At 47.7% G+C, this 22,930-nt stretch overlaps 1 protein-coding gene across 3 annotated transcripts; it reads right to left on the bottom strand.

Moving 5' to 3' along the window:
• Positions 1–253: 253 nt before the first annotated feature.
• Positions 254–22,857, bottom strand: ANP32A (acidic nuclear phosphoprotein 32 family member A). 3 transcript variants are annotated; one of them, XM_054215458.1, is made up of 8 exons: positions 22,651–22,857; positions 6,931–7,080; positions 6,659–6,781; positions 5,015–5,213; positions 4,710–4,808; positions 3,036–3,133; positions 1,926–1,986; positions 254–1,714 (listed from the first exon to the last, which is right to left on the bottom strand). In XM_054215458.1, the coding sequence occupies exons 1-8, from the start codon at positions 22,702–22,704 to the stop codon at positions 1,653–1,655; spliced, it is 846 nt and encodes a 281-aa protein (XP_054071433.1). In that variant the 5' UTR covers positions 22,705–22,857; the 3' UTR covers positions 254–1,652. The 3 variants fall into 3 exon arrangements, with proteins under 3 accessions (XP_054071433.1, XP_054071432.1, XP_054071434.1); XM_054215457.1 differs by lacking the exon at positions 22,651–22,857 and adding an exon at positions 11,108–11,785; XM_054215459.1 differs by lacking the exons at positions 254–1,714; positions 3,036–3,133; positions 22,651–22,857 and adding an exon at positions 11,108–11,975.
• Positions 22,858–22,930: the final 73 nt, after the last annotated feature.

Raw genomic sequence — 22,930 nt, 5'->3', positions numbered from 1 at the left:
AATCACGCTGGTGACACAGAAGAAACCCTCACTTGGGAAGAAAAATGGCATATCCCGTTATTTGCGTTAAAGCCAAAACCTCTCCCTTGGTTTCACCCAACCATGGCTAAGAGTAGTTCTTATGGAGCAAAACGTATCATCAAGTTACTAAAAATATCAGGGAATTTACCAGAATAGCTTAGTAAATGCCTTTTTAAAAAGGTATGCGATTCCTTCCCAGTGGCCCATTTTACTCAAATAAGCCACAGAAAAATTGTATAAAAAGATTTATTGAAATTCATCAATGACAAACAGACATAAAACTCAAAGTTTGGCTCTTCTGGGAAAAAAAAACTGTTGCAAATGTATTTATACAGATGAAATATTGACTAGGAAATACAGGTCACTTCTAAAGCTATTTTAAAGAGGGATATGAAAGTAAAACTGTACATTCACTAGGTATTTTCAGTCATTTTACTGACTTCCACTAGGTAAGAAAATACAATTTTGTATTAGTATCTCGTGCTTGAGTGTATGAAAAGAAACCTCCTACCCTACATGCTGAACTGCCTCCTGTATTTAGGTTTGTAAAAATTTTCAAAGTATATAGCACAAGTGGAAGTAGTTTCTCATCACTTAAAATTGACTAGGTGTTATATATTACAGACCAAAATAGTACACACCTTATTTAAAAGGGTTGAAACATTTTTTTATTACAATTGTCAAATTCATTTCACTAGTAACTCAGGAATTAGGAACACTTTTTATATATATTTATATATATATTTAAATGCCTGCCATTTTCAGTGTCTTGGCTATACCCTAGCCAAAAAGAAAACCAACCCAAAAACAAACAGAAAGGAAAACACGCAACACACGGGGAGGGGGGGGGGGGAAGGGAAGGGGCGGGGGGGGATTGGAAATTCACCCCACAAACCAGATCCAAAGGAACACCCCAAAAAAAAAAAAAAAAAAAAAAAAAAAACAAAACCAACAAAACAACCCCAACAAAAACATTTGGTCACTATTTACAAACAGCGAAATAAAAGGTACCTACAAAAGCAGGGAAAGCATTGGCTGAAAATGGCAGTCATTCACGGACAGGCAACAAAGAAATCACTTTATCAATATGCCATTCTCACACCCGTTGCTGTGGAGGGATGCTCTGCCTGGATTTGCAGCACCCCCCAAAAAAACGCTGACAATGGATTTAGTGACTGGCAGCGGCGGAAACATCCCGACAGCCAACGCTATTCAGCTGTCTCGGGACAGAGTATGTGTTATTTGGGGTATCGTCCACTGATCTTCAACTTTTTTGTCTTTTTTTTTTTTTTTTTTTTTTTAAAAGATGTCAAACTATCCACTCCAATAATAAGAAACAAATTACCACTTGGTTTATACTTACTATTGCAGTTACAGGGACTAAGAGAGGGACAAAAAGAAAAAAATTTAAAATGAATAGGAGGAGTGGCAGTAAAAATAGTATTTTATTCCCTTGCCCACCCGGTCTGCTTCTCCCTCTCATTCCCACAGCAACATTACAATCAGGAAAAAAAAAAAAAAAAAAAAAAAAAAAAAAAAAAAGAAAAAAAAGGTTGGGGGCGTGGGGAGGGGAAATACAGGGTAAAAACAGTCAAATCACAATAGGAAAATTTCAAAATAGGTTATTCAGTTTAGTCGTCTTCATCCCCTTCGTCTTCAGGTTCTCGTTTTCTCTTCTGTCCCTGTTCTTCCTCTAGAAAATAAAACACAACTTGAATTATATGAGCGCTCGCCCATGCTGCTGAGAAGCTGAACAAGTTCAACGAGCTTCTGCTTTGGCAACTGGTTTGCTATCAAAGGAGCAGGAACACAAACATGAGCCTGCTTTTTAGAAAATGGTATTTTACTTTAAAAAAAATTAAGCTATTATTTTATCTCTAGCAGAAACTGGATTGCTGCCATACCGGGCTCTTCTTCATCTTCGTCGTCATCTACCTCACCATCGTTGTAGCCTTCCTCATCCTCCTAGATTAAAAAAAAAAAAAAAAAAAAGGGGGGGAAAAAAAAAAGGAGGGATTAAGGAAGTCAGGTTTAGTGCAGGACCTTTCACAATTTGGCAATATCCAACAGCATTTTACAACAGAGAGAAAGTCCTTGAAGCATCTTAAACAAAAACCAAATAAAAAGACAGACACTGCCCACGCACTTTTATATAAGTGCAGGGTTTTGCTACAGTATAACCAGGCTCTGGCACAAGTTTCACTGCAGAAAATCACAAGCCACCAGAGCAGCCACTTCCAGCTTCAAGCCTTCAGCGAGAAAGTGGTTTTACACTTCACACGGATATGTAGCTGCAAATTTTGTTACGATGTCCTGAGTTTAGTAAAACTTGATGACTGGTCAGTAGAAGGCACGTGTTCTAGGGGCAGAGAGAGTTAAAACACCCACAGACATCTCCAGAGCCCGAGGAGCTGCTGTTGGTTTTGAGAAGAGGGCGACCGGCCATTCAGGAGCAGCAGTTAAGGATCTAAGATCCTCCGTTTGGCCGGAGGACAGGCAATACGACCTCCGACAGCCAAATTTTAGCCCCATCCCAGTGGCTGTGCAGGGAGCGAAGTCTCGGCAGGCGGCGACTGGCTCAGCACACCCTGCACGCAGGAGCTCGGCTGCGCTAAGGATTCCAGCGTCCTGAAGAATCACAAGGTACGTGCCCCAAGGAGGAACCTTGCTCTGAGAGCACGGGGTGGGTGACGCAGGTACCACTCTCGTCTGTACGGAGGCTGTAACCCCAGCCCCTCAAAGGCACCGCAGACTAGGTCTGCAGACATTCCTGGTTGTATTTTTGACATCAGCCCAATAAACAGAATGATTTCATGTCAGTGGTCACTAGATGGCAGCTGGCTCATAGACAGGCGTGCCTCAAAGCCACCCCCCACTGCGATGCTTCTCAAGTGAAAAAGCAAGCACGCACTTCAAGTACTAAAAGCCTCCAGTATTTGGTGTATTTCTTGCCCAACTATTCCCAGTTAGAGAATGTTCGCTCCACACCCATTATTAACTACATAAATCCTTACCTCCTCTTCTCCGCTCACATCCTCCTCTTCTCCTTCCTCCTCTTCCTCCTCGTCTTCTTCATCTTCTACTACCTGAGCATCATCATCATACTCCTCTTCTATACAGTCAAACGAGATTAACCACTCAGACATTGAAAGTTTACTTTTTTCCAACACTGCCACCTGAGATGTGACCTCCTACCGACACAAGAGGCAAGCTGAAAGCACTGCTTAAGGGCAGCACAGAATTAAAGGCAGCTCTGCAGCTGCTAGACAGGGCTAGACGTAGCACTGTGCCGCTTCAGCCCAGCGACAGGGTAGTGTGGCAGCTGCACCCACGGTCTGAGCTGCTCTAGACCTGCAGGGGCCTCGACAGTAAGTCACAGCAGCCTCGGGACCACTTTAGCTTCAGCTGCTCCAGTTCCCGCTACTAATATGCGTTTTTGAGCCCGTGGGACACTTGCGGCTCTTCATCTGCAAGTGTCCATCTGCAAGTGTCCATCTGCTCCCACCAGGGATAGAGCAGAACTTTACAAGCCAACCAGCCGTGCACTGGGAACCCTCCCCATGGGACACCCCTTGCCTTTATGCTGCCAGAGCCATACAAAAGGGTCACACACAACCCGTCTTACGGGTTTGCAATCTCTTCTCAAGAGAAAAAAAGATTAAATGCAACTAGCCCAAGCAACAAACCAGTAGCGGTTTTCCATGCTGCAGGAATGGTGTTATGGAGCTTTTTCATGCAGCCGAATGCAGGCCCAGACTTGAGCTCTGATGAGAAGAGCCTGTCCCCGCCGAACCTGGCGGAATGCACCACTCTGCCAGGCGGTGCCGCAGCACTCGCCCCTCTCACCACTGCTCACATTCAGCACTCGAGGGAAAAGTGCAAGCCCAGCTATTCCGCTTTTGCTGTGCAGCTGGGTTTGAAGAGTCTAGCAAATTCCCCAAACCCAGCCGGATACTCATCCGACCAGTACACCCATGCCTCCGAGTGCAGTCTGCCGGGGAGGCAGAACGGCTCCTGCAGCACAGCGGGACCCACCGTGCATTTTCCTAACGTTAAAAAGTTGCTTGCTGCTTCATTAGTGCCTTTCACAGAGCTTGCCCCAGGCACACTTCCATACACACACTCTCCTCTCTTCTGCCCGATACCTACTAGTTCACTTTGTCCTCACGGAGCAGCTACAACCTCCTATTAATGCCTTGGCTCCTTTACTTAATTCCTTGACTCAGCTACTTTTTTCTATGCCCGATCTGGTTCTCCACCCCACACTTCCCCATCAGGGTGTACACAACTGCTCATACTTCCCTGACCGCACTGTTCCTGGAAAACTGCGTGTGCATGCCGTCCTTTCTTACCCACTTCTCCCTCATGTTCCTCATCCCCTGGGGTTTATTGTTCCCTGAACTCCTTCAGCGTCTTACTCCTCCTCTGGGCCCCTACCTTCTACCACCCTTTCACTCCCCCCACCTTTGACTATTGATACAGCTGAGAAAGTAGCTCTTTCAGGCCCTATCCATCTCCTTTCCCCTCATTCCTTCAGAGGACACTGAGATACTTCTGCTTCACATCGGTCGGAAGGAGCTGCTGAGGACACCCATCTCCTGCCAACAAGTCAGAGCTGGAAGCAAAACGTACCACGCAGCATATCAATCTCACAACTTACGTACGCCAAGTAGCACAAATTCACATACCATCTTCATCTTCCTCCTCGTCGTCTAAGCCCTCCACGTAGCCCTCTGCATCAGAGTCCGGCGCTTCTTTGTCATCCCGATCTTTCACTAGAGATAAGACTGAGAAAGTAGCTCTTTCAGGCCCTGCCCATCTCCTTTCCCCTCGTTCCTTCAGAGGACACTGAGGTACTTCTCCTTTACATCAGTCAGGAAGGAGCTGCTGAGAACACCCTTCTCTTGCCAACAAGTCAGAGCTGGAAGCAAAATGTACTAGGCAGCATACTGATCATTTAACTTACGTACACTAAGTAGCACAATTCACATACCATCTTCATCTTCCTCCTCATCGTCTAAGCCCTCCACGTAGCCCTCTGCATCAGAGTCCGGTGCTTCTTTGTCATCCCGATCGTAGCCATCGAGGTATGTGAGTTGCGGGAGGAGCTTGAATACGTTTTCTCTATAATCGTTCAAGTTGGTTACCTCGCAATTGAAAAGATCTAGACTCTTCAGGTTTTCTAACTTTTTCTGCAAAGAAAGGAAAGTTCAGCGTTACCGTAGTTCTCTACAGAGCAGAGAATGCAACAGCAGGCAGAGTTACCGTGCTCAAGAGCTTCCCACGATAATAGGGTCATTTTGGTCTCTGCCTACTAATTTGGTGTGGAAGAGAAATCTGCAATGCCTGGCCATTGCCGCTTTGGTATCTGAGTGGTCTCTCTCAAGTTCAGCATCTCACCAGTAGAAGACTGAAGTTTGGAAACAGGTGACGGTGCAAAAATCACACATGCTGCGAGGGGCCAAGCTGAGAACAAATGTTAGTCCCATCAGCTATCCCAGAAACACAAGGCAAGATACTGGAGCCAGCAGTCAGGTATATTTACACCACTACTTTCAACAGAAGAAGAAACAGACTATTCTTTGGACACGGGAATTTTGCTAAGAGAGATTTAAAAAATTTTAATGATTGCTCCCTAGCATTTGGAAAAATGAAAAAAGACTTAGAAATTGAACAGGAATTCAATTCCTTCTTGATTTTTTTTTTTTTTGAGGAGGAGGTAGTCTGCATCGCCCACAGCATTTCGAAGTACCAACAATAAAAGCACAAGCAGTTGAGGATTTGTATCAAGTCTTATGAAATACCTCCCTTCTGGAGTTTAGCGTGTAAACCAACAGTGACATCGAGAAAACAATAAGCCCGAAACTGGTAGCGGTTAGAATCCTCTCTCTCATCCGTTTGCTACGTGAGTTGAACCGCTCTGCTCTCCCCTTCTCCTGGGGGAAAGGAGAGCCAAGACGGACTCATGTGAGAACTGCTCCTCGAGATGTTTTATAAGCAAGTATTTATGAAATAAACACGAACCAAACCTGTTCATTTCTGGAGAGCAAAGGGCACACAAGCCGAAAGCTAGAAAGCAGCACTACCGGGACTGACACTAGGATGCTCCTTGGAACTGCAACCTGACAAACCTGAACTCAGCACTTGAAATAAGGAGCATAATGAGAGGAAATGGAAACCAGCAGGAATAAGCTGGAAGCTCAGCAACCTCTGCCCAGCTGCAGCGAGCAAACCCAGTACAGAGGGAGGCAGGCGATGCTGCAGCTGGCCCCTACCTACCCCCCCCACCACCACACGCCGCAGCCGGGGCAGACGCGGCGGCTGGCGATTTTAGACCCAGCGCTTCAGGGAAAACGCACCGAGCTGGAGCAGAGCGCCCGGGAGACAGCCCCGCGGCCCCGGCCGTGGCGGAGAGCCGCCGTGCTCCCCGGAGCCGCAGCCGCTAGAGGGAAGCAGCCGCTCAGGCTGCGGGCACAGCCCCGGGGCAGGGCTGCCACAGAGCCCGGGGCCAGCTCGAGCGCCGGGCAACCTGCCCGCAGAGATAAGCGCCCAAGACACTCCACCGCAAGTTCGCTTCGGACTTTCCAAGCCTGTAATGTCTCTACTCATCACAAAATGGGGTTTGATTTCAACTTACCAGAGGTTCTATTGTACCGAGATCTTTTATTTTGTTGCCGCTTAGATTTAGATGTGTGAGGTTCGGACACTTTTCTGCCAACACTTCCAGCCCTCCTGAGATTCTGTTGTCGCTTAGCTCGAGCTGGAAGGCACGTGAACATCTTGAGTTTTTAGTGCAAACACGTATCACAAAGCAGTTTGGTCAGCTAAATTAGGTTTTCATGCAGACAACTATTTTGCATTCGGTATAGTGCAAAGAGGGAGGGAAATAGCACAGGACATTTTATTTACCTTCTTAAGTTTGTTTAACTTTGGTAAGTTTGCAACTGAGGTTAAGCCTACGTTGATTGTACTTAAGAATTCCAGCTCTTCAAACTCATCTGTGAGGCCTTCAATTTTGCCTTCATATGACCTGCAGTTGTCAAGAACGAGTTCTTTAACCTGGGAAGAGAACAATGCAAAATGTGCATGAGACGTTCTGCGTGGAGGACAAAGATTTCACTCCCGAGCAAAGGATGGCACAGATCAGGCAAAAATGAAAGGTATTCCAGTAGACTGGGAAGTATGCGAAAGGTTATTTTCACTGTTTGATCCCTATTTTTGCTAGCGTGGTTAGCAGCGTTTCAGAAACACAGATATTTGGCTTTGCTTCAACTGACCACCTTTGTGTTGTTCTATAAACAATGTAAACAGTTCAAAAACACGAATCCTGGCTTAACCGATTTGGCTGTTAGAAGTAGCATCGCCTTTAGTAAAGGCGAGCAATAAGCACTCTAAAAAATACGAAAGCCATCTATTTATTTTTAAACTAACCTACTACTTAGACACCCTGTACGACTCGTGTGCTATTACAACATATCATCAGCTGTTAAAATAGCTTCTCTCTGCACGCAGAAATTACTCAAGCTTTTCAAGCGTGGAGAGATCACTGTTTGCTCAGACCCTCCTGGAACCTAAAGTAGGCACTGGCGATCCTAAACCAAGTCTCGCCGGAGCCCACCCTCCCCCCTCCTCATTAGGGTGGCCTGACGGTGCTTTAGGGGAAGATCTCCAGCAAGGCACTGGCCTTCTTGGGGAATTACAAGGGCTGTGTCAGAGGATGCTGGCAGGGGAGGTCCCGCGAGCGTAGCTGCTGTTGAGGCGGCGCAGCCCTTATCTCCCTCGCCCTGTTGCGGCAGGGAGGGTCGAAGGGAGAGGCAAAGATAATGTCCCCATGGGCCCGAGCAGCACAGGACCCACCTGCCAGCCCGAGCCCGGCAGCCCCACGGGTGTGTACAGCAAGTAACAGGCTGCAGGGCTCCGCCGGGTTTTGGGTTTTTTTTTTTTTGTTTTTTTTTTTTTTTTTTTAAATACAGCACCACTCTTTTTGCAGGTGCTATCTTTAACGGACACAAACAGCAGCATCAATGCCAAAAGAGCCCCTAAATACACCCCACCCTGAATAAAACTGCTCCTTTCCACCCTAAGGCCAGGCCAGCCTTACGGGATTCAAGTCCCTTAGTAGCCAACGCGAGTTCTCCTCGGCTCTGGGGAAGCTCTGCCACCGAGCACTGTGACTCCACAGGACGGGCCCACCCAGGCGGGGAACACCCAGACATTTTCACACCGACGGACAATTGCTGGGGCTTACTTCTCCCCTACAAAACACCCAAGAAAACGCACCCCGTCCCATGCCTGAGGTTTGTTTCCAGGTTTGGAAATGGAGGGGGTGCTGCTTTACGCTGCGGATGGCATAAAAGAAGTCTGCAAGAGCGGCGTATGCAGAAACGTGAAGCAACTCTTCCGTTCACACCAAGGACAGACAGTTAATATGCAAATATTTTATTTTTTTACATTTTTTTTATTACTGTAATCCCGCTGCACAGAGAAGAATCCCATGTAGCTGTATAGCTCCAAATAACATCCCTAGATTTCTAATTAAATCCCAAGCACTGAAGTCAATAGGGAAGTCAGCCCAAAGCAACACGAGAGTACAAGTGATTCATTGAGAGTAGGAGGATCAGCGTTAGACAGGAAATACATTTTCCAAGACTCTACAATTTTCCTAGAAGAATTATGACAGGGAATGACTATACAAAAGTCTTCCAGAAGAATTTTAGGCTGGTCAGAAGAAACCAAAGATCAAGTCAAATGCTTCTGATCCCACATACATCTATTCCAGTGGGGGGGGAAAAAAACCAACCCAAAACCCCAAAAACAAACTACAAAAAACCCTCTCTGCTTTGAAATTTGGACAGCAGGAAAGCCATTTTAAAGGCAAACATGCATATTTTCTTACTGTAACAGTATTTAAGTATCAGGATCCTCCAGCGAGATCAATTTGGGGACAAACACACCGTTTTATGAGTCATCTGCTTCACACACACACAAGAGCTCCCGCCAAAAAAAAAAAAAAAAAAAAAAAGGAAGGAAAAAAAAGGTAAAATAAAAGAAGCTCCACCCCAAACCCAGACTGTAGGGCAGCTACATTCCCCCCTATCTGTGTCCTTCCTCACCAGCACAAGAGGCCCCTGCCTGCCCCGTTATCTCCCTTGGCCAGCAAGGTGGCTCGTCTGAGCACCCACCTACGGACATGTTTTGGAGCCAGGAGGGCAAAGGAGCACGGCTGCAAGGGCAAGGGCACTTAAGCAGCACCTAAACCTCCCACTCAGAAAGAAACAGCATCTGCCCTCACCCCAGGAGGTGGGACACCCATCCCTTCACCCTCCCCAAGGGCAGGACGTAGAAGAGGCAAACACGGAATTGGACAAAGCTTCCTCAGGGCTGGAAAACAGATTTGAGGTGGAGCTGGAAATAGCCATGGATGCAGACGAAAACCCCTTTAATATGGTGGCAGAGGAGCCAACTGGCTTCTACTTTTAGTTTACTCTTTTTAGCTCAAGACTGCTGTTTCCTCTCTACCTTTCAGAAAACTCTGTTTGATACAGAACCGCAATGCTCCCTTCGTTGCTGTGCCCAGTACCAAGATACTGGGCAAAGGTACAGTCAAAACAGCTCCGCGGGGAAGCCATCGTGGACTCAAACCGGCAGGTTTGCGAGTGGTAGAAAGCTTGGTGGAATCAAAGAGCTCGGTTAGGAAACAGCCCAGCACAAGCTCCTAACGCTCCAGAAGCACAACTGCAGCAACGTAATTTCAGTGCTTACGCGGTCAGAGGTACATTAACACATCGCATCGCTTCTGAAAGAACGTGACTCCGCAGAGTACAATTCAAGACAAAATTAAAATGGCTTAATGTTTGAAGAGATTTAAGAATCCCATAGAAAATACCTGTGTGCAAAAGGAGGGTGGACTTGGCTCATGGGGCTTCTCCCAACTTCACTGCCACGTGCACGCTCACCGCTGCATCGTACCCAATTCTCTTGGTTACAGTACAAGCAGTAGAAACTACCACCAGCTTAACGCAATTTCTATAAGTATTAAAAACACCCGCAGCTATTTGCCCATCGCCTCTCAGCCTACAGCCTTGCATATCCCACTCTCCTCCCCTTCCACTCTCATTTGCCATCTCCTCCTTAAGACCTTGCTGTTTTGCAGTTAACCGGCGAGGCAGCGCCGGCCCCCCGGGAGAGGCCATTGCTCTCCAAGGCCCCTCTGGGTTATTAACGGCGCCCTTTTCCACCGCGTTGGCGGCTGCACAGAGGTCTCTTCTCAAACCTTCACCCCCTTGTGAGGATGCTGGGCCTCATCCAGGCACGCTACAGCCTCGACAGTCAGCGAGCACAGAACTGTGTCAGTCTATGGAGAAATGGAAAGGTGACCTTAGCAAAGCTACATTCCATCCAAAACAGCTCACTACCACACAAGTATGACAGAAGGACTAAAAACCTATTCCTTGTTTGTTTTTCAGAAGTCTTTGTAATCTTAAGGAAAGTTCCAGCTCCTGAATCACTCTCCCGACATCCAACAAACTTTGTTGAAAATGCACAGTGAGATTACAATTTTTACATCTCTTTCCTCATATTCTGCCACCAAAACGCAGGATAAACTTTTCCCTGATGTGGGTAGCCTGGGCGAGCACCCTTTCTGAGCCTTGTTATATACCTGAACAAGATAAGTGGGCTCAGCTGGTCTGAACCAATTCAGTTGTACGACGCCGCGGCCTCTGCAATATTACAGACACGTAGATGAGCAGTCAGTCAGAACTCGGGAGCACAATCTGAACTCGTCTGGAGAGACAGGCTAAGGGAGTAAGTGTCCTCAGCTAATTCATGATTAGCTGCATCAAAGACGGGAAGATTCAACTTGCAGAAGTTGTGTAGGGTCAACCTTATCCCTGTCCACGCCACAATGCATAAGCAAATTAAGCACCAACTGAAGCACTAACACAAGTAAGTACTAGTACAAGACAGACCACGAGCTGTACGTATCTTTCCTCCCTCTGCCAAAAAACTGCTACGTAGTGAGAAACAGTGGAAGAGCAGCGTGCCATAGGTAACCAACCACCACAAGTAACACCACAATACTTACCCAAACAGCAGGTGAATGTCTAGCAGAAAGCCTAACAAGCAGGTGGCTAGGTTGGTTCCTGTAGTACATAACCACATCTTCGATAGCATTTATGATAAGGCACCATCAGGTGCTCGGGTAGGGATATTACACATTGCACAGCTTCAACTGCCAAGTGTTTCTTGCCCAGCCTGCCATTCTGCCTTGTCCTCTGTGTCCCCGGGGTGGCTCGGGGCTCTGCTGCCCCTCTCCCCCAATCCACAGGCACCATCTGCTCGAGCAGGTGCTTCCTGGTTGCCCACGTACTTCTGCTCGAGTGTCGCTCTGTGGTTTGCTGGTCTCAGTCCTCGGTTTTCAGCAGTCACACATAAGTGAGTAGATTGCTGCTTCTCCAACAACATCTTCAGACCACGCGCCTTGGAACTGTTCTCCTGTGGTCATCCCAGTTTCTATTTCTGATGGTCCCCAGATGCTTTCAGCACATGACATCACATCTCTGGTAACGCACGCTGCGCTGTTAACTGTGGATGACAGCATCCCTGCTATCTCTTCATGACTTTCATGACATCACACTCTACATTACTGCCTGCTTGATAACCAGGGACTTATCTGCTTCCTAGTATGGTTACTGCATTCAGCTGCGCTCCCAAATGCATATACGACATCCTTAATATAGCCACGGGGTCTACTGTGAGACTCCAACCTATTCCTAGGCCAAGCACAGGCAATCGTGTGTAAGTGGCCACTGGATTTCACGGGAGTCATCAGAAGTGACATCTGGGACTCGCTTGCTGTGCACGGCACCCATCAGACCTTCCCCTGCCTCCCTTTCCCAGGCTGCCTCTCTGCAAGGGACCATGCTCTTGAGTCATCATCACATACACAATCAACAGAATATAATTACACACAGACAACTATTAAGCCACGCATGTTATCACCTTAGCCTTTAATCTACATTACCATTGTAACAGGTAAAAAGGCAAAGTCTCTACTTCAGAAAGCCTACAACCCATGGGCAGGGAGATCCGTGAACTTGGGACTAAGCTCCCAAATCCTGGTCTGTAATTGAAGGCTTACCAAGGTGATGGAAGGACACAGTTGTGAGTATAATTTTAAAAGATAAAAGGCAAATTTACAAGTACAAATACCATCCTGCTGGCTTTACAAGCAGGAACAGCAAAGGCTGTAGCATCTCATTTTCAGCACAATGGACCAGATGCTTTTGAAGTGTAGGTTGCATATGGTACCCCTAGGACGGGAATATCCCACTACGTGGCATTTTTATTGAAAAAAGCAGGTAAACATGATAGGTTAACTCTGTCGTGCACTGCTCCCAACCAAACGATCCAGGTGAGCATTGAGAGAAGTCCTTCCCATGTCTTAACCCAATGGAAACCGCATTTGGAGAAGGGGAGAGCTGTGGGAAGACGGGAGGGGAGAGCAAGGGAAGGCCATTGTGGTTAAGTGGGAGCGAAGTCCACGTTACTTTTGAAAGCGGAGACAGTTTTATTGTCTCCCAGACACAAAAACACTTCTTCAAACACTTCTTGCATTTCTGTCTTTGGGAGTTCTTTGGTCTCAAAAGTCTGCACAGTCCACGCAAAGCCTTGCGTCACTCCGTGGTAAAGAATGACCATTGCTGTCTACTGTAACCAGACTGCCAAGAGTTGTGTCCTCCTAGTTTGTGTACTGTATTCTAGATCTGTATTCACGCAGATTCAGGGATCCTTGAGCGGAAATGGATCTCCTTAGGTTTCTATTCCACTCAATTTGTGCAGCAAAGTTGAAGAGAAGCCAACCCTCCGCAGTCACGACGTTCTCATCTGTTGAGGAAGGCATGGGTTTGACAAGGCTCAAGGTAACACCCAAGTCTTGCAGGAGCCCATCGCTCATGCTTAGCTGCACAGTGATGGTAAGGATACGATATTCTCCACGCTCACGTTACAAGCTTCCCCCAAGGTTACTTCTGGAGGAGATAAACATTGCATGAATTTCCATTTCAGATACTATCTGGAACATGACTAGGCCAAAAAAAAGCTTGAATGAACAGCCTACTTAATACCTTGGGCTAACAAAGCTGCTCTGAAGCCTCGAAGACATGATGCAACTTCTGCTCTAAGATGGTCACCAAAACATAACCAACCTGAAGAACTGATTTTTTTTTTTTAAAAATGAAGACAGCCCCACAAGCTGTTTGCCACCTACATTCAAGACAGATCTCCAGCCACGCTGGGGCCCCTTGTGAGACAAACACACAGCAGAGCCAGGCTACGCAAAGTTCAGCTCCTGCTGGAAAATAGCGAGAGACAGAAGAGCGCAGAATAATCTCTAGCCCAAATTAGAGCAGCTAGTGGGCTGCTATGCATCAATTAAGAGACACCTCAAGAGCTGTTCAGCCTTTCCAGGCTTGTCAGAGTGCTGCCCGTCCAGGCTGTGCCCCCTCATACCTCTGGCATGCTGCCCGCGGGACGGGGAGGGAGGCAGGTGCCATGGCACTGAAGGCGCTGGCTTGGTGCCACGGGGGATTTCCCTTCCGCGGGGCACTCCTCACCTGCTCCTCCTGGGCATGGCCCGGTGGAGATGCTCGGGGATGAGGATCTAGCCACAAACAGAATTAAATTTGACAGGGAAGGGAAAATTCCAATAGGGTTGACATTCTCTTCCTCCCTTGAGATACACAAGTAAAAGGCAAACCAGAATAAAGGCACCAACCGCAGGTGACAGCAGTAAAGTTTTTTTTTCCCCTACTAAACCAACATGTGATTTTGGATTTTGAGATATCCCTTCAAGGCTTTATTATGAGTATCTGACATGGGATAAATAGATTTAACTCACTTGCAGTACATGTCTTAAACTAGTTAGCCAACCACCATTTACCTTGCACAGGCTCTGGTCATTACTGTATTGGGCAAAGAATCTGCAAATCCCGGGGCAGGGGGAAATGCTGTGCAAAAAATGGCCACGTAACACAAACCACTTCCCTTGAGATACGGGCAAGATATCTAGCGGCCAGAGTACTTGAGAATCGTATTAGCAGAGGCAGTGACTGACGGCTGGGAAGGGACTGGATGGGATTAATGTGTATAGCTTGTAATTTTGAGCAGCGCTCCCTTACCACCACTACAGACACCAGGTACAAGCGCAGCGCCTCACCACGGCTGAACGCCAGGCGTCTGTCAGGATTTCAAAGCCGTTCAGGCTGAATTTTATGGGATTTACCCCAGGCACGCTCCCCACACCCGAACAAAGGCGTCCCTTCCACCAGCACTCGGCAACCGGCCCCTTCGACACTGAGCAATTCACAACCGCCGAACACAACAGCTTCCAGCACAGCCTGGTTCAACAGCAATCCGCTCCACTTCTGGCTGCTTTGCCTATTCTACACCCATTCAGTCGAGCTGGAACTCCAAATTCTTGCAACAAGGTCACGTGAAACAACTGCTGGACCTCAAAATTCATCTAGGGTTTCTCAGAATGACGCAACCCCACCAAACTTTCATATCTGAATTCCTCTTCTGTATCTCAGAAGCTTCCACCAACGCTTTTAAACACTTCAGCGGAGGGTTTTAGAAGCCCAAAATTGAACTTCCAGCATCATGCCAATACAGTTTTGGTGCCTCTCATATTTTTCACTAGAAGCACCGATATGGATGGACGTGCATGGATCCCAATACTGCTGTCTTTGAACTGTAATGCCACAGTTCTCGCACGTTTACCCTGTGTTTGTAAACTGTACCCTAGCAAGTGCTTTGTATTTAATTTAGTTGGTCCAACAATCACGTGATGAAGAAACTCGGATTGACTCCGGACAAAGGTGCAACCAAGGAACTGCAGGAAAACATTTGCTTAGGGACCAAGAACAAGCCGGTGACAAAACAGGCATCTCAGTGGACATCTGTCACAGTCTGGGCTCCAGCACCTTGTTAAATCACAGTCCCCAAGTCCAAAGCAATGCAGTACAATAGCAGTTTAAAGCCACCTTTTAAACTCCCCTCAGGCTGGGCTCTGTTGGTGTTAGCTCCCACAAGGATGAGTGCAGTGAGTGGCCTCTTTTTGCTGGCCTCTCTGCATTTTTTGGGGACCCTGCATCATCCCTACCCTGGCCAAGGGAAAGGAGCGGGGGAGGAGAGACAGGAAATTTTTGTTGGTTTGTTTTGTTCGTTGTTGTTGTGTGCTTTTTCTTTTTCTTTTACCACCCCCCCCCAAAATCAAAGCTGCTCTGTGTTCAGAGACAGCTTAAGGCTGCTTGCACAGCTCAGAAAAAATCTGGCTCAATATCAACACATTTACTTTTTGTACCCTCTAACATTTTACACAGCATAGCTATAAAACCCTGAGAGCAATACATATGGCTCCCACTAATTTTACGTCCCTTCGCTCTGTTCTATGAGAAACTAAAGGTCCAAGCGAAATACGTAAGTGGCAGAAGGACGGAGAGTCTTGGCAATTCTGACAACGTCTTAACACTCCAATCTAATTACGAGGCATCTCCAGTACTAAAAAACTTCCAAAAAGAATAATCTGCCCTTGTCTTTCTCAAAAAACAGCCCCCCAACCAAGAAACCCCATGAGTCACATAAATAAACTTTCACACATTTACAAGGGTCAGTATAGCCATATGCATAAGCAACACACTAATTAATAAATTGAGAACACACTTTAGGGACGTGGGAAAGCTGTTTCATTCAAAAGCATATAGCTAGGTCTCATTTTTGCTTCTACTGTTGGGAACATAACTCTGTAAAAACTCAAAATATTTCACTGTTTCAAATACTTAAATTGCTTGATCTTTGCATTAAATGTTTGGGGTTTTTTTGGTTTTTTTAATATTCATATTAATGTTGATGGCTTCTCCCTTTTCTACAGCCGGTATCACCTACGGGCAGAGCACTTCGCACTGCTCCTGGCTGGGGTGGGTGACTTTGCACGGTCACTTCAGCTCCATGTCTCCGTTTCTCCCTATTTGAGAAACCGAGTGTGTGATACCACATCCAACGGGGTTTTCGTTCCCTGCCAGCTATTATTCAATAAAACAGAAGCACAACATAAGGCTGCAGTGCACCTTTAATTTGAAAATTCTTCAGTCAAAAATTTTGAGCATTTAGCTGAACCGCTTAGTTTGTTCAGTTGCATGCACTCCGAATTGCCCTCAGCAACAAAGGACTGATGCAGAGGCATACATAAAAAAGAAACACTGCATTTAAATTAAGACTAATTTTAAGAGCTGCATATTTAATACGGAAAGCAGTCTCTGAAGATGTCAGCTGCTACAGAATGCACTGGCAAATCATACTTGCAAAAGATAAGCTTTTCCTAGCTTTTTTTATGGCTTTGAAGGTAGAGTGTTCAATAGACCAAGTCGATGGACAAATGAGTGCTCCAATAGAGAGCACAACTTTTACACAGTGGTGGAAAGGAAAACCACTGCACTGAGGCTTTTTTTTTTTTTTTTTTTTTGGAAATATTCCAAAGGTCATGCTTATATATGCAAGGGCTTCAGGACTGATTTTAGCAACCTAGACAAAAAATACAGACTGTGTATTTACTAGTTATTTTGTCTGAAGGATAGCAGAGCAGGAGAGGAGACAGGAAAAAATTATATGCAGAACAAGTCCGGCAGTGTCACATAAATAGCCGAGAAGTGTCCATCACTCCAAAGCACAACCAAAACATCACTGCTCTCTATTCCCACTTGGGACTCGTACCTCGCTGCGGACACAGAGGGTTTGGTTCATCGAGCTGAGCTGTTTGTCAATCTAAACTGCCAAAAGCCATCATGTGCGCCACAAATGGCAAGGCTTGCCTCGGCAGACGGCAAGGAGAGGACCTCCCTTCCTCCTTTCCTCCCTTCCCGGCACCCCGGGTGAGCCCTGCTCCCTCGCAGACAGGGCACTGCGATCCCAGTAGGTGCACGGGATTCTGGTGAGCAAACCAGAACTACTCCCACAACCTTCCCTTACTTTTAATTCATTCAAAAAACATTCAAGACGTTGGGTGTTTCACAGGTCCAGTTTCTAATTTTCAGGTTTCTCCACAACTTCCCAATACCTGTATCTTTACAGCAGGAAGAGGGGGGTGTAATCCATAGAATGAATGAAATGGGATGAATCAGTCAACATCAGCCTTACAGGATGTAAATATTTAAGAAAACAGCAACTGATACTTGTGCCACCATTCAATGTACACTTAAAGATACACCACTGACGTAAACAATATGGTCTTTTAAATACAGCAAAAGATAGCAATACTTTGGAAGTCCTAAATCCCTCCACGTGATTAATGGTACCTTGAAACATTCAGGAGTTTTTGGTGTACGTTTAGAGCAGAGCGGCAGAAAGGTATATTCTATTTATTGATACATAACACACAAATCCTGCTGCAAGGATGGATTATAATAGCTAGGCTTAACCCTAGAAGGTTTGTACTAAGAAGCTTTTTCCCACCCCCCTCTTGTTTCAACAACTTGTTTCATTTAGTGGGCAGGACGAGAACCCTCCTTTCTTCAGGAGATGCATTTCTTGATGGACTACAACACAATTACATCACCTAAACCCCACCTACTTCTCGTAATACATTTTTCTCAATCCAGTATTTGGACACAAAGCTGAATCATACTGAAAATTTTGTGACTGTACTTTACATGTTGCTGGTCAAAAGGGAATTCTCAAGAATTGAGGGTTAAAAAAAAACCCAACAAACTCTAACATTGTTATTTTCTAGCAGCATCACAGAGAAACGGGAAAATTAGGCAACCAGATTTAGAACCCTATACTGGTGTTTTCAGAGTTCCTTTCATATGCTTAAAACTTGGTCCAGGTTAAGAGAATTTCCCGAATGCTTCCCTGGTCAGCCCCATAGTCAGCTGTGAAACTAGTCTAAATTTCACACATCACACCCTTCTCCAGCCTGGTTTCTGTGGGCTGCAGTCCCTCCAAGATGAGCATCCATCCCATGGGATACTCATTTTAGAGGTTTGCATCTGGAAATTCAGTGCCATGAAAACCAGCTGTTATACAGCCTTGGGAAGTTTGCAAAAAAAAAAAAAAATACAGCTATTTCCTTGTACGTTTACACCCTGCTGTCAGCTACACAAGTAGTTAAGTGACACAAGTCTGCAAAAATCCATGATGATCTGCACACGTCGCACAGTTTGTACGTGCTGCTCTCATGCCACCCTCAACACAACCGTATCCCGCTTTGTTTCAAACCTGGAGTACATCCCCTTCCCATTTTGAGGTACTTCAGCCTACTAATTCTACTACTAAATACTAAAAAGTATGTATCTGCACCCATACACAAGACCAAAATATTTTTTTAAGTGCAGGACTTCCGTGTCACTTTAAACTTCCTACTGTTCTTGCAAGCAGCACAACAAGGAACTAGCTTGGGGGAAAAGGGCCTTTTTATTTATGTTCTTCATTTGAAAGAACACTTTGTAAAGATGCTTGCACTGTATTTCCCTTCAGTGTTAAAATCTACAGAAAGGCAGAGAGAAATCTGACTGTCAAGTAAGTTTTAAAGTGCAACAAAGTCAGAACTGTAAGAAATAATGCTGCAGTCAGTATTTTATCACTGTCGCAATTTTGAGCTGGTAAGGCACTAAATCCTCAGACTAGAAGACCCGGCATGGCAGTGCTAAACCAAAGAAGATGGGTTTTGTGCGTCATTTCAAAAAACCTACCTCAGTGTGAAGAGCCTTAGTACCGAGCTTGTTTCACAGTCTTTGCATGTTACTAATGAGTTTACGCGGGGAATGAACAAGAATGCCTGCAAACATGCCCAGGCGAGCACCCCCTCTGCGAGGTCAGCGGTTACACCACCCCCGGCTGATGGTTCTGAAGGAAACTCATGTAAAATAACTGTACCTGGCTCATTTCTAGCAGGCAGTTAATTATAATAGAAACCCACGTTGATAAGATAAGCAAAGTGACAAAGGCTACCCCAAGTGCGCTACTGTCAGTGACCATTAAACGTAATGGGATAAAAAGTTGAAATATCTGGGCAGAAGGCAGATGTGCAAGCTCAACTTTGGCTGTACAACACACAGGAAAAAAAAAACCACAAATTTCAAGTATCAAAGCCCCAGACCTCTCACCAACACTGAATTCACATTAAAATGGAGAGAGAATTAAAAAAATAAGCACAAACCAACAACAAAGAAAAAGAGACAAAGGAAGAAACAGTTCCTATACAACCCACTTCAGGACATTTATATGATGTTTTACTAGCCAACGCGTAACCTTACAGGATTACATGACTTAAGAGCTCGAAGTAGCTAGCTCAGCTGCACAGTAGCACACGGTATTCTACACGAGAACCGTATTAGCCAGATCAAACTATAAAGTATTAATATAGGATCACAAAGAACCGCACCACCTTATCAACATCCTCTTACCTAACTTTGATTTACAAGAAGTTTTGATCCTGCACATTTTGATAACAGGATATATTAAATACAAGACGTATCGCAAAACAGGACAGAAGCTCCAAAACAAGTATATTCATAGTTATTTTCACCAAGATTTATTTACATTACACTAGTTTGAAAACAATGATCTCAGAAGGAGAAATACTGCCTATCTATCAAAGCTGAGACTAACGAAAACAATTCACAGAACCATCCTGTTCATGCCCAAAGACTTACTAAAATCCATAAATAAATGGCACTGGCATTAGGATCGCTTCTAAACCCCGGTTGCAAGTATTTAACCTAAAGCACTAGCTGGATTTAGCTAAATTTTATTTTAATAGGTATTTTTAAGAGAACCAGACTTCAAACCGTACACTTAGTTCTCCACGACAAAAAAAACCACGTGCAGACATCTGTAATCAATGGCTGTACAGAGCGGACCCTAAATAGAACGGCATTCCCAAATGGCATCTCTCCTCCTTCACATGAAACCAGAAAGATTTGGCTTTGTAGCAGAGGCGTCACCTTTGCTACCTCGGGAGGACCGATACACAGAACTCATCGCCAGAGCTAAAGGCGAGCAGGTAAAAAGAAGTGGTCCCAGGTTAAATAAGCCTTATTTTACAACCAACCGCTGCAGATTTCAGAGTTCCTGAGGAACAGTGACTGCCCACCAGGTCTGAGCTCTCTCAACTTTCTTTGGCATAAGCCAAAGCAGAGCAAAAACTGAACAAAATCCATGCGTGGACGGGAAAAAAAAAAAAAAACCAAACACGAAAAAAGTCCAGTTTATACCCAACACACTTTGGATCAAGCCTTTAAAGCGTAGGTGTGCGTTTAAAATGGTGAATCAGCCTCCAGCAGTAGGAGCGATGGACAAATCGTCCAAAAGCCGGGGAAAAAAGGAAAAAAAAAAAAAATTAAAAAAAAAAAAGAAAAAAGAGCCCTAAAAGCAGAGACCTACCTTCCCGCAGGGCCCTGCCCAGGAAGAGGGCGTATTCCCAGCGCCGCGCTGCCCGCCCGGGGGAGGCTGCGGAGGGTCCCGGGCCCCGGCCCCGCTCCCCCGGGCGGGCGCTGCCGGGGCGGGGCGGGCAGGTGAGGCCCGGTGCCCGCCGCAGGCCGGGGGCGGGCAGGCGGCCTCCCTCCCCAACCCCACAGCGGCATCAAATAAAAATAATAATCATTAAAAATAATAATAAAGCGGGGAGGGGACGAACAGCGCCTTTTTACCCGCCCGGCGCGTCCCGCTGTGGCCGTGACGAGCCTCCTCCCGCCCCGCGCTCGGCGACAAAATGGCAGCCCCGGCGGCTGGCAGTCATGTCGGAGAGGGCGCCCGGGCGCCCCTCCGCCGCCGCCGCCCGGCCCCCGCCGCCGCAGTGCCGGCGGGAAGGGCCCCTCCGCCAACGCCTCATGTCGCACTTCCACACACCGCCGCTACCAGAGCGGGAACAGGCAGCGGGGCGGGCCGGGGCTCCCCTCACGGCTCGGCGGGGCGGGCAGGGCCGCCGCCCGCGCCTGGCCGTTGCCTCCGCCGCGGCTGAGGAGGAGGAGGAGGAAGAAGAGGAGAGGGAAAGGCGGGGGGGGGGGGAAGCAAAAAAAAAAAAAAAAAAAAAAAAAACCAAACAAAACATGGCGCCGCGTCCTACTTGCGGTGTGGCGCTGGCAGCGCGGGGCCGCCGGCGGCGCGGCGGGGGGCGATTGTGTCCCCCGCGCCCCCACAACCGGACGCGCCGGGCCGGGCCGGGCCCCACCGGCCGGCCGGAGACGGCGGCGTGTGCCGCGCCGAGAGCCCTCCTCCCCCCGTCCTCCTCCTCCTCCGAGCCCAGGAGTTTTTAAACTTTAAAGAGCAGGTTACAGCGACCTGCCCGCCTTTGTCCCTCGGACACCGAAAAGCCGCGGGGCCGCGTCCCGCCTCCGCCCTCCCCTGCCGGAGAGGTACGTTCCCCCCCGTTCTTCCCCTTCCTTCCCCTCCCGCGGCGGGGCCGGGGCGCACCTCGCCCTCCCCGGCCATTATGCAAGGGCCTGGCGGCGGCGGGCCCCGCCGGGGCGGGCAGGGAGGAGGGAGGGAAGGAGGGGGCTTCCCCGCCGCCTCCCTGGGCCCCGAGTTCGAGCCCCGCCGGAGCGGGCTGGGGGCCCCGCCTGCCTCCGGGCACCTCTTCCCCCGCTGCCGCCGCCTCTTTTTTTTTTGGGGGGGGGTGGGTAGTTAAGGTTTGTTGGTTTGGTTTTGGTTTTTTTTTTGTTTTTGTCCTGACAAAGTTTTTTTTCTCTCTCTCGGTTTATTCCGCCAGACGCGGAACAACAACCTGAAGTCCGGCCCCGGGGGAAGGGGAAAGGAGCCGGGGGGGGGGGGGGCAAAGGGGGGGGGGGGGGGGGGGGAGAAAAACACGCACACGCACACATCCAGCCTTTTTGTGCGTGTGCGTGTGTGGGGATGGAGGGGGTGGAGAGTGCGTTTATTTCTTGCAATATTTTTTTTATTCAACGCTCGCGCTACCGGCGGCGATACCCGATCGCCAAAAACGCTAAGCATTGGTTTAAAATTCTTTTTCTTTTATCTTCTCAGCATCTGGAGAGAGGGAGAGAGAGAGAAAGGGCGCGTTCATGAGGACTACAAAGTTACAAATATGGCTCCCCAGTCTCTCTTGCCTGATCACTGCAAAGAAATGAAGACGCACTTTAAACTAAACCGTTCGCAACTCCCTCGCCGTCCCTGTCTGCCTCTCCCTGCCCAGCACCCACTACAAATATTTGCCAACTAAACACGCCGGGCGAGGAGCACCAACTTATTTTTATTTAATGCCCGGCGAGCCCCCCGACAGGCATCGCGCACCGGCGGCGGCGGGAGCAGCCGCTCGTTGCCCCCCCCGCCCCCCCCTCCCCAGACCGTAACGCGTGTGCTGGGGACGGGGGGCGACCCCCGAACCGGGGTGCGCGGCCACACACACAACACACACGCACACAACACACACAGGTAGGCACCTCAAGGGCAGCAGCGGCGGCGGCCCCGCCGCCACCCCCGTCCCCCCCTTTCCCCGGAGCCCCGCGGGGTTGGGATGCACACCCCCACCCCCCCCCCCCAAAAAAAAAAAAAATTAAAAATGTGGGATGGATTTTTATTATTATTAATTATTATTATTTTTTTTGCATTGCTTACATCTGAGGGCGTCCTGTTCCGCAGCTCTAAGTGGATCCTTTTCTTCATGTCCATGTCGGTGGCTGGCGGGAGTCGCTGGCTGTCGCCGGCTCCGCTGGCGCAGTGACACCGATGGAGACCCCCCCCTCAGCCAGCGCGGTCGGGGACTTTGAGGGCTCAACCAGCTCCGCTCGGAATCCCCAGCCCCAGCACCGCGGCGAACACTAACCTGATAACTGCGGAGGCGGGCGCTCCCGGGGGCTCCGGCCTGATTGACGGCCTTGCCCGCCAACCGCCGCGC

This window comes from Rissa tridactyla, chromosome 9, assembly GCF_028500815.1.
Source record: "Rissa tridactyla isolate bRisTri1 chromosome 9, bRisTri1.patW.cur.20221130, whole genome shotgun sequence".
NCBI classification, from domain to species: Eukaryota; Metazoa; Chordata; class Aves; order Charadriiformes; family Laridae; genus Rissa; species Rissa tridactyla.
Note: the sequence above shows the minus strand (reverse complement) of the source record. Positions and strands in the feature narration are given on the sequence as shown.

Bases quoted from the DNA above. Each gene is read 5' to 3' on its own strand.
- ANP32A (XM_054215457.1), bottom strand. From the start codon at position 11,176: ATGTACTACAGGAACCAACCTAGCCACCTGCTTGTTAGGCTTTCTGCT. The intron at 4,809-5,014 runs GTATGTGAATTG...CTACTTTCTCAG, and splicing joins TGAGGAGGAAGATGAAGATG to TCTTATCTCTAGTGAAAGAT. The intron at 3,134-4,709 runs GTATGTGAATTT...TTGACTGTATAG, and splicing joins CGAGGAGGAAGATGAAGATG to AAGAGGAGTATGATGATGAT.